Source organism: Mytilus edulis, chromosome 5 (assembly GCF_963676685.1).
Source record: "Mytilus edulis chromosome 5, xbMytEdul2.2, whole genome shotgun sequence".
Taxonomy (NCBI): Eukaryota; Metazoa; Mollusca; class Bivalvia; order Mytilida; family Mytilidae; genus Mytilus; species Mytilus edulis.
In genome coordinates, this window is record NC_092348.1 from 15054132 (window position 1) to 15069865 (window position 15734).

The 15734-nt window shown below is 32.2% G+C and overlaps 1 protein-coding gene across 1 annotated transcript in view; it reads left to right on the plus strand.

The window, feature by feature from the left end:
* Positions 1 to 259: 259 nt before the first annotated feature.
* LOC139523060 (uncharacterized) overlaps positions 260 to 15734 on the plus strand; it is a 305106-nt gene continuing 289631 nt past the window's right edge. Inside the window, exons 1-8 of the mRNA XM_071316817.1 lie at positions 260 to 379; positions 5109 to 5342; positions 8646 to 8995; positions 10482 to 10889; positions 12312 to 12563; positions 13010 to 13105; positions 13780 to 14028; positions 15179 to 15268. Coding sequence (XP_071172918.1) covers positions 337 to 379; positions 5109 to 5342; positions 8646 to 8995; positions 10482 to 10889; positions 12312 to 12563; positions 13010 to 13105; positions 13780 to 14028; positions 15179 to 15268 — 1722 coding nt within the window. The 5' untranslated portion in view covers positions 260 to 336. The remainder of the gene's footprint in view (positions 380 to 5108; positions 5343 to 8645; positions 8996 to 10481; positions 10890 to 12311; positions 12564 to 13009; positions 13106 to 13779; positions 14029 to 15178; positions 15269 to 15734) is intronic.

Genomic DNA, 15734 nt, shown 5'->3' on the forward strand with positions numbered 1-15734 from the left:
TGTAAAATTATTAAAAATTTCAGGGATTTTTACAAAATAACTACCCCCTTTTCATTGATCCTCATAGTTAAAGTAGCCCATGTCTTCAGGATTATCATTAAACTGGCAATTAATTCGAATCATTAGAATCTATGTAACTTTCTTCAGAATTAACGTCTCTAATAACAAAAAGCCTACAGAGCAGGAACAAAAAAAGGCTTTTGGAAAATACGGAAAAGCATACCGCTTACGAACCGATTTTTTAACGGAGTTTCCGGTTCTATCTCTGACGTCATAACGCGTCTGGTAAAGGGCAAAAATGGAGAAGATATGAATTATTGCATTATATAAGAAAAAATGAATCATTTATACTTATTTTTGTGCATTTTTCCTGTTATAGGTAGGTTACTGAAAGTGCTATACTCGTTTTGAATAATACATGTATCAATTTAAAAGTAATGATAATGAATTGCCGTGGTATAGATAGCGGACAGTATCAAGTGGGGAAACAAAATGGAGGAATAATTTTTGGCGGTTCAACTGTTTATTAACGGCTTATTTATATTGGCCAAATTAACCTGTTTTACCAGACTTTAAACTTCGTTTACAAAATCGCCATCTCAGTGCCATAGTCGCTGCCCAGCGTATAAAAGGGTAATTCCCTTATCATTTTAACATTTACGTCGTGCAAAACAAAAAACAAAATATATTAAACGTCGCGATTGTCAATCTCATTTTCTGACGTCATTTCTATTTCTATATAAGGCAGTTCTATAATACATGACATCGGGGGAATATTATCTTTTTTCTATTTTTTTCTATTTTGATAATGATATTTATTTTAATTTTTCTCATTTTTCTATTTATTTTCTGTTAATGATATTTTTCTCCTTTAGCCATTTTCTATTCAGTGATTCAACTTTATGTCTTATTATTTATCTTATTTTCTTTATCGATTTCCAAATTGATAAATCAATGAAAATGAAAACATCAACATGTCAGTGCGGACAGTAGACAAAAGTGAATTCCGCGGTTGCGTTCAATATCGTAGCGACTACGTAGTCAGCTACATAGATTTAAGACTTGAACAAGGGTTGAGTTCAATATCGTAGCTGCTATCAATATTTATATTTTAGTCTATAGCTACACGTTCAATAGTAAAAATCTACATAAAACTACGTAGCTACTACGACATTGAACTGAACCCATGTAGCTAGCCTAGCTGCTACATAGATATTGATAGCAGCTAGGCTAGCTATTCGTTCAGTAGACTAAAAAATCTACATAGCACTATACGTAGCACTAATAAAAATGTCCTATCTGTATCATTTCAACAAAAGTCGACATTTTTCAAAAGTAAGTTTATACCAATTTACTATATGACCGATTTATGTTAAATGATTACCATACCAGGTAGAAATGTTAAAAGTTTTATTGTTTATTTGAACATGATATTATTTTGATTAAATGATGTGGTGAAAGAAAAAATGTTTCTTGAACAGTTTGCTGTCCCTCACTGGTGTTAAACTTGGTAGCGTTCAATGTCCGGTAGCAGCTACATAGGGCTTTGATTACTGAACATGTAGATAGCCTAGCTAAAATGATCTAGATAGCAGCTAGGCTAGCTACACGTTCATTGGTAAAAAATCTACGTAGCCCTATGTAGCTTCTACGTAGCTGTAGAAGCTACATAGAGCTACGTAGATTTTTGCCGCTACGTAGCTGCTATCAATATATATGTAGCAACTAGTCTATAGCTACACGTTCAATAGTCAAAATCTACGTAGCACTTCGTAGCAGCTACGATATTGAACGCTGCCCTTGACGAGTAGCTAGCCTAACTGCTATCAAGTTCTATGTAGCAGCTAGGGTGGCTACACGTTCACTAGTTAAACAAAATCTACGTTGTCCTATGTAGCCGCTACGATATTGAACGCAACCCGGGTGACCTCGCCTGCAAACACCATGGCCCACATAGGTTAAAAAATAGAACTTTTTAATATGAAATAAAATGCAAGTTTTGCCTATTCTATTATTTAGAAAATCGCTATAATTGAACATTATTAAATAGGGAAAAACTAATACACCTTATCGCTATTTTTCCGCCAGTATGGACATCACAAACGTTCCCCTAAAATTTTGACGTCATAATATAAAATATTTGACGCCACAATGGAAAAGCACAGGCACTTGTCTCAGAAAAAGATTTCATACATATACCTGTTATATTAAGGTACATAAAAAAGGGGGGGATATGAGACAAGTGGCTTTGTGGAAAAGTGATTTTGTATGACGTCAATAGTTCAAGTAGAACAGATTCTCGGGTCAACCGTCACAGGTTTCCAAATAGCAAAAAGTTAGTGACAAAAATGTTTAAAATGACGTGATCGACCTATTTTCAATTGTACATCAAAACTGTCAAACGACTTCTTATATGAGTTCAGTATTCACGCTAAATCTCATGCCCAGTAATTTTTCCAATAATCGAGCTCGTAGATTCAAAGTTTAAAAGTGAAGACTGTATAACTAAGTTATTATCATGAAAATTATGATATATAATGAGAAACTAAAAACATCTAAAAAGTCAGCAAAACAACGTCTACAAATAAATATCATGACAGAATTAGTAGACCCTATTTGAGTTACTGTCTTTTAATATAAAGTAGCATTTCATTTGACGATTTTTGCGTTTTTGTCCAAAAGTATTATTAGATAGATAAAACTGAAATAAGTTAAAAAAAAAATACCCGCAAGACAAGATCTACAAATTATTCATAGCGCTGCAATCGTCCGAAGCGTCCTTGTTTAAGTAATTGTTTTGTAAAGTTGATTTTAGCCATGATGTTTTATCTAATATCTTGAAATATGTAAGAAGATACTAAGAGAGACACTCTCAAAACTTAAATGGTGAGCAAGACAAGACTTACCAACAGGTCAACGCATCAGTAACTGTAAATGACCGACATCTCGATAATGAGGTTGTTGTCCCCTAAAGACGGCTTTTACCATTTTTTGGTGTTTTTTTCTAATATCTTAGAAATTATAAGGATTAAAAATACAAAAACTTGAACTCGCAATCAGCAAGGCCAGATCTACACATAATTTTGTACACGGTCGAAATGATCAGTAGACTCCTTTTGGAGTAATGAAGATTCTTACCCATTTTTAAATTGATTGATTAATTGGTGTTTGCTTTGAGCCACGTGAGCACATAAAGGCTATATCACGGCGAGAGCTTATTCAAATATTTTTACATATTTTGTGTTTTTTGCCTATTATATTTTAACTATAATAGATAGACACTCGTAAAGCAAGCACATATCTGCATATAAGTCAACATGGACGATATTGTCAGTTGACGGCTTATTATAGTTTTTGCTTTTTAATGACATTTGTATTTCAGTTTTTGCTTTTTATCTTGAAAACTATAAAAAGCAGAGATTATTAATAAGACAAGACCTTGAAATAACTCAAATTTTGTTGAAATTAGTAAGTAGACTATAGGAGTGATTGCTATTAAATGACGATTATTTTTTTGACCTTTTTGTGCTTTGGGAAAAATTATATAAAAAATAGAGAGAAACTGTACAGTCATTAGAACATTAATAAAATTAATGGTACCAATTAACTTGCACCAGATGCGCATTTCGACAATACATGTCTCTTCAATGATGCTCGTGGCCAAAATATTTAAAATCCAAAGCTTATATAAAAGATGAAGAGCTATAATCCAAAAGGTCCAAAAACTATAGCCAAATCCGTGAAAGGAATCAGAGCTTTGCATGAGGGAGATACATTCCTTAATTTATAATAATTTCTATCATTTTATAACAGTAAATTTTATTTACACAAAAAATCCGCATGTTCGTGCCAGTACCGAAGTACTGGCTACTGGGCTGGTGATACCCTCGGGGACTTAAAGTCCACCAGCAGAGGCATCGACCCAGTGGTAGTAATAAAATTAACGGTACCAATTTACTTGCACCAGATGCGTAAATATGCTTGAATAATATCATGGCCAAATAACAATAAAACTTTAAACATTTCTACATCTTATGGTACTTATTTGATATGAATCAGTCTTGTAGTTATTTGGTAATATTTTTTCGAAAAATATTGATTTTAGTTGAATTGACAGGACATTATTTTAGTGGAAAATCACTTTTGTCCTATGACTGTACATAGAAAAATGATCGGCAATACAAGGTACACAAAACTAATAATCGGCAATACAAGGTACACAAAACAGATAATCTTATCAGGAATGATAAACTAGTCCACAATGATGGAGAGTGTCCATTGTTGATGATGCGCAAAGACATAGGCGACCAATACATGTCGGCTTGAAGTCGAGAAATCCTTAAACAAATTATTTTATTATTAAGATTATTGCATATAACTATGAGATTAAAGAATTCCGAAGCAGCTTTACCTGTATCAATTTAGTCTGTTGAACTGTTTGATATTTTTCGGGATTCCTTTTGTCCTTTTTTGTAGTCTTGAGCATGCATGAAATATTTGTTACTGAACATCCCGCAACCAGCCAACAATCAATCAAATCCTTATCAATTAGTAATGGTAGACTAGTGTAAAGGTATAAACACTTATTCGGGTAAGGTCTGACAGAACATATTATCAACGTAGACTGTAGTACACTTTTTAAACATAATCGTTCCTACGCATGAACTCTGTAATTTTGATAGTTTTGATATGAAATGAAAGCCTAAGAATTAGGATCTATGCACTTGTTGAATATTTCTTTGAATAAACGAAAAACAAAATATGAAACAAAATAAGTGTGCATATTTGCCCTGTTGCACAGTTCAATCAAACACTGTATTCAATATTGAGTGTTTCGAGCATAAATTGTGTACTCTAGACAGTTGGTAAAATTTAATGACCGAAAGCCTATGAAGTACTTGATTTTATACTACAAACCTTCGAAACCAGTGCGCTGTAATAAGAAAGTAAAGGTATTGTGTTTTTTTTTAAAGCAAAAGTCTGGAAAAGGTATCATTTTAACATGAAATGTTTGCCAATACATTCGACAAAATAGCTGTAAATGCTGAAAAACATAGAATTACTTTGTACAATTAATCAACTTTAGTTCAATTACATTATTTTTATAGGGTATGGCTCTGGGACAGAAACACATACAGTTATAACAGCGAAGACTAAAATTTTAAAAACACCTGGAATCATAAGAAAGGAGGTTCCGACGCTTGAAGGTTGTGCCAAGGCTTGTCTTGAGGCGAATACAATCAAATGCCATTTTTTCAAGTTTGTAAATACTACAAAAAGTTGCTACTTATCCGAAACTGATAGAGCAGAAGTCCGTCAAGTTGTTGACGAGGACTCACACCGTAAGTATACATTTTTGATACACTGATTCGAACCTTAATTATATTTAATACAGCATTGCTTTGCTCGATATAAACATTGATCGGAAAAAAATCGTTTTCTTATGATTAAAGAGGACATTCGATAAAACACTTATTAACAACACTACTTTTATACCCAAGGATATTCGTACTGTTTTAATTGAGATATGTCGTTGGTCCCCTAAAGTAAGGAAGGCGTTATAGCCGGGCCCCGACTCAATTGGACCTGTTTATGTGGCATTTATGGTCATTATGATTTAAATTTTAAAGCTACTGAACACATAATAATTACAAACTTTGATTTAAGAATTAAATGCTTCTTTTTGTAACTTCATTGGGGTGTAAAAGCGTTGACCGAAGTACATTTCCGCGCTTCATTCTAAAAATGTGCGCACGGTCAACGCTTTTCATGACAACCCTATGCAGTCTTTACGATGAACTGTTAAATCCACAGGCCCGCAGCATAATTTTTATTTTTTAGTTAGATTCTGTTGGCCTGTAAATATGATTTTTACAGGTCCGAGAGCAATTTTACAAGCCTAGGCTGCCTGGGCTGCCACTCAGCCCGAAGACTGCCTATGAAGTTACAAAAAGAAGCATTCAATACTCATAATTACATTTTTTTAGCTAGGATCATGAAAACACAAATTTTATCATTTTTTTTATTTGATTCACCTGTGCACTTTATTGTCGGACCTCGTGTTATTATGAACTGGGAACAGTCAATATAAATCATATGCAGTTCCTGTTATGAATGACAAGTTTTATTGCGTTGAGTCGTTGTGTAATGCAATTGCTTTAGGAATAACACGTGATGTGCAGTTAGCCAATCAAAATAACGTATTATAATGAAACATACATCTAATGTAATTATTTACAAATAAACTTCAGAAAATTATTCATATAAACAAGAAGATGTGGTATGATTGCCAATGAGACAACTCTCCGAAAGAGACCAAACGACACAAAAATTAACAACTATAGACCCCATACGGCATTCAAGAATGAGAAAAGGCCATACCGCATAGTCAGCTATAAAAGACCCCGAAATGACAATTGTAAAAGAAACGAACGTGCGAGAGATGTAAAGCCAGTCAAGGTCGTTAAAATCATCTTGTAAAAGAATTCAAACGAGATAACTAACGGCCTAATTTATGTACACAAGTAATGAACGAATAAATATGTATCACATCAACAAACGACAACCACCGAATTACAGGCTCCTGACTTGTGACATGTTAGCGGACCCCCCCCCCCCCCTTTCCCCCCCGTTTTCCCCGTACCTGGTACAGTGGTGTAAAAATACAACTCAAGAACGATTGACAATACATGGTTTATTGAAAATGCAATTCTTTTTTTTTTAAATTTAAACGTTTTACTTCTTTTCATGGTACACTATTTCTTATTATACACTTATCGCACTGTCTTCATTTGTACAGATCAAATCCTGACCGTTTACTATTTCTTCTGTTTCTTCTGAAATGGGAACGAAATTGATATGAGATGGAAAATATAGGTCATTAGGGAAGGGTAATAGCCTCTAATTATGTTGTGTCAAAATATCAAAGTGAAAGGTAGCAGTTTATAAAAGTAATAAATTCGCGAAATTTTCTTTCCGGGTGGTTTGCAAAGGTCTGAATAAAATTTAATGCAAATTGTGAAAGAAAATGCGATTTTGAGATACATTACAATGAAAATTTCTCTTTGGAATAATTGAGAATGACATTGAAACCATAATCGGAGTAGAAATTTTTGTATGAAACATGGTGCAATTAGCTATAGTGTTAGAAATAAATCAAAAGTTTTTACTTTTTCTATAGAGATAGTGTCTGAAACCCCCTATAGACTACCTATAGTTTGTATGTCCCATTGGAGAAGACGTTACTAAGTTGAAGAACTTGTGTCTAATCCGTTTGTCATTTTTGAACAAAAAAATATGTTTAAACTAGAAGAGAAACGACTGTGAAATAGGCAGACAATAGACGACATTATGTTCCGATCATTTAAAATGTTGTGTATGCCGGGTGGGCTGTGTGGTGTTTTTTCTCTCTCTTTCAGGTCAAACTTTAAAAGAAATAATTTAATACTATTCTTTTAATTACTTTTGTTTGTTTTAAAACTCAGTGTAATGTTAAATCTATTTCCCACTACTTTTCAATGGAGAAAAGTGTTCTTTCACTTCCCTACATAATTATTTCCCACAAGATATTTTGAATCAAACAATATCAATACTACTAACGGAAGATACCGATTTCATTGAACAGCAACTCCTCTGAAACCATACAAAGTCAGATTTTTTTTGTTATCTGACGTATAAATGTGTTGTTTTGTACTTCCTACATTTGTCATCAAAACAACCTTTTTTTTCTAAAGAAAACGTCATTTATTTTAGAAAATAACCCAATTCGGAGACCGTTATAAATCCGTGTCTTAAATACTTTCGTGCATGCTCAGTTGACGTTCTGCACGTGAAATTTAAAAAAGTCTTTGTTTCAATACTTGTCAAATTGTACCTCGCGATTTCGCGGACATCTTCTAGTTCATTGAAAATTCTAATATGATGTGCTTTTTTCGCTTTGTGAATAAACACATGCTCAAATTCCAATAAAATTTGTTTGCACATGCGTATATTGATTGACTACTGCAGAATTATGAATTTTATCAAATTGGCATGCATTTAATACTTCATTAACTTAAACACTTCTAAACTGTTAACTGTGCACATGTACTTATTCACTGTGCACATGTACTTATTCATTTATTATGACTATAATGTGTTGCAATTCAAGATTGATTAACATATATATTTGACCTAGATACGACAACCGTTCATGCTAGGTGTTGAAAATTCCTCCTCTGAAAAATCACATTCCCAGTCGTTTGCTTGTTTACAAACAAAAAGGGAGGTTCATGGTAGAGCCTACACAAACGCTCTACACATCGGACATAGACATTATCTTAATTGTCCCAATCAGAATCGAAATAATTGGTGCAAGCTATACTGTATTGTAGTTTTAACATGAGTAGGAATTATAATCGTGTTATTTTACCCCTCACTATCGCTCGGGCAAAAATAATTTTAAATATAATGCCTACCCATGTTTAAACTACAGTAAAGTATAGCCTGCATCAATTATTTCTTAAACAATCGTACCACAAAATATGAGGTGACGAAGCCTTACATCCAATTAAAAGACAGGTTAAAAACTAATTTCACTCTTATTCACAAAACGCGTTAATTTTTTAAAGGCATGTTTTATTGACAATTTATGTTATTTCTTTAAGATGTGGCCCCAAATGGCGCAATGGGAGGAAGCCACAAACACAAGACAGACAGTAAAATTGTACACAAAAAAGAAGGAAGCGTAAAACACAAAACAGGCAGAATAATCAGACACAAAAAAGTAGGAATCATTAGACACAAAAAAGGCAGACGAGTTCCACCCAAAAGAAAAGTATTAAGGCATAAAGCTTCAAAACATGGAGCGTCGAAAAATGATGAACAGCAAGAAGAAGAAGAAGACAAAAAGCCCCAAACCGGAATAAGTAAAGATTTAAAAAAACAAAAGGCAAAACTCGTTAAGCATATGCATGAATATGTAGATAAAATCAAGGAACACGTTGAAAAATTAAAGGTAAGCAATATAATGTATTAGTTTGGAAAGTGTTTTGTCCAATATATTTATAGTGTATTCTTTTTGTAAGCGTTTTACCATTCAGTTTTTTATATGAGACGCTACTATTCATTTAGTTATTTTACAATAAACATCATGGAGTGAAGGCGAGTTTTGACTGGAAATCAACAACAGTACACCATAAATAGAAAAAATATCTATAATAAATTAACATACATTATCGGTGTTCCAAAGTTCTGTCTGCACCACTCTCCTCTAATCTTCATAAAAAGGATTTTCTATTTTTTTTTTTAACTATCTTCACATTTCCCAAACGATTGTTGAAAAAAAATATTTACTGAAATATCTTTTCTTGGCCAATCGTTGCATGCCGAAATTGAATAATGACGTCATATTTTCTTGATTTCTTCTGAATTTGACGTCATGAAATAGACGTCATATATATATAAAACACAACTTTATGCAAATCTTTGAAAAGCAAGAATAAAAATCTTTAGAAAAACAAATTTCATCACTATAACTCGTGTATTACGATATTTTTCTGATCTCAACAGTTATATTTAAATCTTTAAATTATAAACCAGTATAGGAAAATATTGGACGGATATTTCATTTTTGGCTTAACATAGGCCATCGACTGGTTTACGCATCAAGTTCGGGACCTGCTTACCGACAGAAAGCAAAGACTTGGAACACTGTTTACAACTAGAGAAAATTAGTTTAGCTGAAAAAATATGCCCCTTTACAACTAATTCTGAATATTATTCCTCATATTGAAATTTAACGGATTTTTGGTTGCTTCACATGACTAACACTTCTTATGACAAATACTTTATCCATGTTCACGGCGATTTTTAAATTTTAATCAGAAAATGAAGAAAAAAATATATACAAGAAAGAATGTTTATTAAACCTAATTATAGAATAAGTCCTTTCAAAATGTGGTTTGTATGTAGAATCTATAATTTGTAAAATGCATAAAATTTGAGGACATTGGCATGTTAACCAAGGAAAATGTAGGCACTTTTATAACTAAATTATACTAAATTTACTGGTGAGTCATGTAAACATGGATATTTGTATACTTGCGATTTGTGTCTGCCCAGACATATTTTACCCAGGAGTCTGGACTAATATATCGTTTCAATGGTGCCGGTTGGAGTCTGGACTAATATATCGTTTCCAAGATTCGGGTTTGTATTATTTGTCACAGGAATCATGGCTACCGTCGGATTCATAATTAGTCACTTTTCATCCACAATTGTTTTCACATTTAAAGACCATTCTTTTTGGTTACTACTCATCGAAAGTTTTAAAAGCTTTTAGAATGCAGTCTTCGAATAAGTATATAACATAAAAAAATTGAAAACAAAAAAGTCTAAATTCATATATACTGGTGCTTTACTTGATTGGACTGTTTTCTCGACAACCAAACACATTTTGTATTCTTATCATTCAATTCGATTTTCTTATTATTTCTTTGCAGGAGGCAAAATCAAAAATCACCAATTTGTATGATAATGTGGAAGGAATTAAAACTACCGTTAAACATCTTACGGAAAAATACAAAGCAGAAGAAGGCTCAGTACAGACATTACATAAGTTCCTTCACAAAGCTTATAAAAAAATAAATGAAAACATAGAAACAATTAACCAAACTGCGGTATCTCAAAAACATCTGATGAACATAGTCAAGAAAATGAAGGATACGTACGAAAAATTATACACTTATACAGAAAAGTTCAATTCGTCTACAAATGACATAAGGTCAGAACTTACAAAGATAAGAAAATTTGAGAAGTCGCTAAAAGCACATTTAGATAAAATGAAGAAAAACTCCAACAATATCGCCACACAGATTCAAAAGATAAAATCCTCAATAAATGGCACCAGTGTAAGTATATACTTTATATAACATATTACTTTCAGCTTTTGAAACAAGGGTTTTAAGATATAATGTTCGTAGGTCGTCTTTTTGAAAATTTAAGGATGGCAACATGAGTTGGTTGACCGTTCAATTAAATACCTGGCCAGTTGGTTTCATAGGAACACGGATATGCTGTAATTGTCGTATCCACAATCACGCACTCTTTCCTCGATTTTGATATTTCGAATGACGCTAATCACTGAATATGTACTTTCCCTGAGCAACATAACGAGCTTCACATGTAGAGCAGGATCTACTCGATCATCCAGGAGCATCTGATATCCCCCCTTGGTTTTGAAATGAACTGGTTAATTTGTAATGGACATTTAAGTTAAGAAAATTCACGTGTGATGTTCCTTTGTTCACCTTTTATGGTCTTTTCGCGTATAGTTTTAGTCAAATATATAAGAGCAACTGCTTTAACACAAACAGATATTTTACATACTTTGTAAATTACATTTTTTACAACATATCTTTTTAATGGAAGCCATGGCTAATATCTGAAGATGAATGACAGGATCTCAAAATGAGCTTTTTTTGCAGAACTTTGTTGCTGTTATTGCACTAAATTTATGAACTTAGAGGATGTTATGTTGGAGATTTAAATACCTTAAGTTTTGATTTTCGAATTTAAGTTGCCAATAATGAGACCTTTACTTGTTATTCCTTCTCTGTAATGAGATACAGAGTGTGGCCATAACATATCGTCAGTTGAGAATTTTCGCTATATACTGTATATAAAACTATATTAAAAAAAAAATAATATTTTGGGGTCATTGTTGGTTTGATTTTAAGCAACTTGGTACCAATAGAAGCAGAATTGTCACATGTATTTGTTTATTTGTATATATTTTTTTGTGGATCATTTTCATTTTTTCACAAAATAAACACAAATATTATTTTTTGCTCAGAAATTCTCTATATATTCAACCAAATTAAATTCTAAAAAAAATATTGTATGTGTTCACATCAAGAGAAAACAAAAACACCCGAAGACAAAACTATTACCAAATAAACAAACATATTTTAGACAATTGTCTTTTATGGTCTTGTTGATAAAAATCCAACCTTAAATGCCCTAAAATATTTTTTCGAAAAAATTTGTTTTTATATGAAATATATATAGCAAAAAAAAAAAAATGCAGGTGACGAATACTTTTGGCCAGGTACTGCATAAAACATATTGAAAACGGTCTTTATTGGATATATCAAGTACATGATGATCATGTGCAATATCAGGTTCATATTTCAGTAATCTCAATTAACCAAAAGCTTCTTGAAAAGAAAACAAATAAGTTGACTTTAACATAATGAAATGACCTTAATTTTTTGTCTTATTTGTTTGTTTGTCTTTACAAATATAAATCCATGTTTTTGTTGATTTTGTAGGATAATGAGACCGTACAGAAAATAAAAAATAACCAAATAATGATAGTGAAAACGATCATGGGAATACATAGAAAAGGAAAGTCTTTCGGAAAGCATTTGAAACAATTCCATTCTAAAATTGGTCGTGTATGGACTGCAATGAAATCAGGTTACAGGAGACACAGATATTTGAAGGATAAACTGAAAACACTGACTGATTTAGTAGAAAATCTCAAGAATAGACCTGTAGTAAGGGTTAAAGGCGATCCGCAGGTAAGTTCTTGTAAGCTCTTTAACTAGAGTGAGATAATACAAAATGCACAATATCATCAACACATTAAATAGGTCCTTAGTTTTGAAGGACATTTAGGCAGACCTTAGAATTAGGACGGTTGTCATAGCGGGACAAATAAAAAGAACAAAGGTCCATATGCCAAGTTTCAGATTCAGAATTATACTGCCGTTAATATTACAATAAGTTGTAGTTACAAACTAAAAAGTAATTCAATATTGACTCTTTCCTCCATAATGACGCCTTTTGACGTTTGTTTTTTGCAATGCAATAATACTTTAAAGCATATTTTTAGCATTTTATTAAAAAAAAATCCTATGCGAATCAAGTATGCAAATAAAAAAAATCCCATTAAGGTAAGGGTTAAAGATTTTTCATTAATGGTACTGAAAATTGTTTTTCTTTGTCTGTTTATTTCATATTGTAGATGTCAAAGGACTTTAACACGAAATATGCAGAATTATCAAAACTGCAGACAGTTGTAATGGGCAGACTAAAACTGATGGAAAAACAGTTGGATAAGGTATTTCATTATACAGTATAGACTTACGTATTTATAATGAATTTGTCAGTATTCTTATGCTTTGAACCTCTCAATGAATGTAAATCCAAAAAAGCGCTTCGGATGCATAAACTTTATACTGTGTTCTTTTCATCTTCTGTAGCACTGGGTCGATACCTGGACTATCAGTCGCCTAGGGTTAGGTATCATCAACTTATGAACTGACATGATTTATAACAAGACTTTTCTAAAAATGTTTTGAAATGATAAAGAAACTAAGGTTTCAGCTCCCTCATGCACATTTAACCTTATATTGATTTGGCTATCGTTGTGTCATAAAGCTCTTCAACTAATTCGGTTCTTATATATCATTGACTTCCAAATATTCGAGCTTTCCTGATGAAGGATAATCAAGAAAAGCGCCTAGGACGCATGACTTTTATAACGTGTTGTTTTAATTTATTAATTATGGTAAAATTTTATTGTTGATTGTATAGGAGCATTATTACTCAGACATTTACACCTTGATATGAACGAAATATAAGCAAGATATCTGAGCACAGTCTTACTGGCTATGTTCTAACATTATGTGTTACGATAAAAAAAAAATCTGCAAAACTGTCCAAAACATTTCGTCAAGTACCATAAATCTATTTTTACTCAAAGATTAAATTGTTTGACATCGTTTATTTCAGGGAGGACTAACTGGTAGTATTAACAAATTGAAAGAGAGACAACTTTTCATCTTTAACAAGCTGAATAATGAGAATGTCAGTCAGAAAGATCAATTGAAAAAGATGGATGCTTTAGATAACAAAATTAAGGATTTGTCTAAGGCAATGCAAACTAGCAATGCCACCATAAACAAACTGAATAACAAAATTAAAATGAATAATCAGAGACGAAAAGTGACTAATGCTGGATCTGATAAAGCAAAACAAGAGGTAAAAACATCATTGTAGTGTTAAAAAAATGTAGCATATATCTGAGATCTTGAATTCACCAACTATTCCGGCAATAATCCATGCTACTATTCATCTTTAAAAAGTAAATTAAATTAAAATACTTAATTCTTAAAGATATTGTGTATAAAAAATCATACGGATTAGAGTTATGAAGCTGTGGATGTGACTTTTGAAAAATTACTAATTAATGTTTTGCAAATCGAGCAGATACTTCATATAAATTAAGGATGATGTTCATACATCACTCATTTTATAAATGCCACCTGCGGTGAAAACACATTATTTTACATTAAAGTTCATATGAATATATATATTTATATATGCAATGGATTTTCTGTTACATTTTTTTACTTTATGGCTTCAGAAACTAGTAGTGTAATGACTGGGATTCTTAAACTCTTAAATTGTTCAAAATGGGCCTTAAATTGATCATGATGAACAGAAACTGGAGATCGATCTATACTTTCAAAATGATAGGGATGTATAATAAAAATACACATTCTTGTTTTTACAATATTTGTTTCTGATAAATATTTACCAGTACAATTTTGTTTTAATTACTTCACCAAACATTACATGTATTATTGCAAAGTTCGTACGCCGGCTACAGACGAGCATTTTTTGCATTGCTATTATGAAAATCATAAATCGGTATCATATAGATTACTGTAGACGAAACGCACATCTGGCGTACTAAATTATAATCCTGGTATCTTTGATAACTATTTACTTTAACTGGACTAGAGTACTTATCATGAAGGACTGCTTTCTTGACATTTTTGTCTTGATTGATAGAAACAAAATAGAAAAGAAAAAAGAAGATGGCTCTATTTACAACACAGAACAATTAAGTAGTACCAAACCTTTTAGGATTCAACTTGAATAATCCAAAAGAGTTGGTAACATTTGCTCTGCTTGCTACACTCGTGTTTTAAAGGTTAGTACCAATCTCGTAATAAGTCATATAAGGTGATGTTATAAGGCTTTGTCCAACATTCATTTTTTCCGATAAAAATTTAGAATACTGCAATTTGTAAGGAATTTGGTGATTCGCCTGATATGTTATCAGACAATTTTCCTTTTATTCAAGATCTAAAACTTCGTATTTTTTTATTCCATTTTCTAAAAGTTGATGTCAAGAACGACAAAAGAATACAGAAGATTGAACCATGTTGTGAATGATCTAACGAAACAGATAACCAAGATGAAATACAAGCAGGTATAGAAAATAAATCTCAAGAATACCATGTCACTATATATCTTGAATTATAAGGTTTAAGGGGATTTTTTTCTTTCGTATATCCTTGTCATCTTTTCTTTTTTTTTTGTTGATCAAATCAATTGTCAGCACTTCTGTGTTGACTTGAGTTGTAATTGATATGTTCATAATTATTAATTACCTGTTAATTGTTTTTCGAATTTATGAAAAAACTAAGGCATTTCTACCTCAAGAATAGATTACCTAAGCTGTATTTGGCACTACTTTTAGGAATTTTTGGTCCTCAATGCTCTTCAACATGTTCAACTTCGTACTTTATTTGGCCTTTTAAACATCTGTTGATTCGAGCGTCACGGATGCGTCTTTTGTAGACGAAACGCGTGTCTGGCGTAAATATAAAATTTTAATCCTGGTATCTATGATGAGTTTATTTGCAACCACTGGGTCGACGCCACTGCTGGTGGAG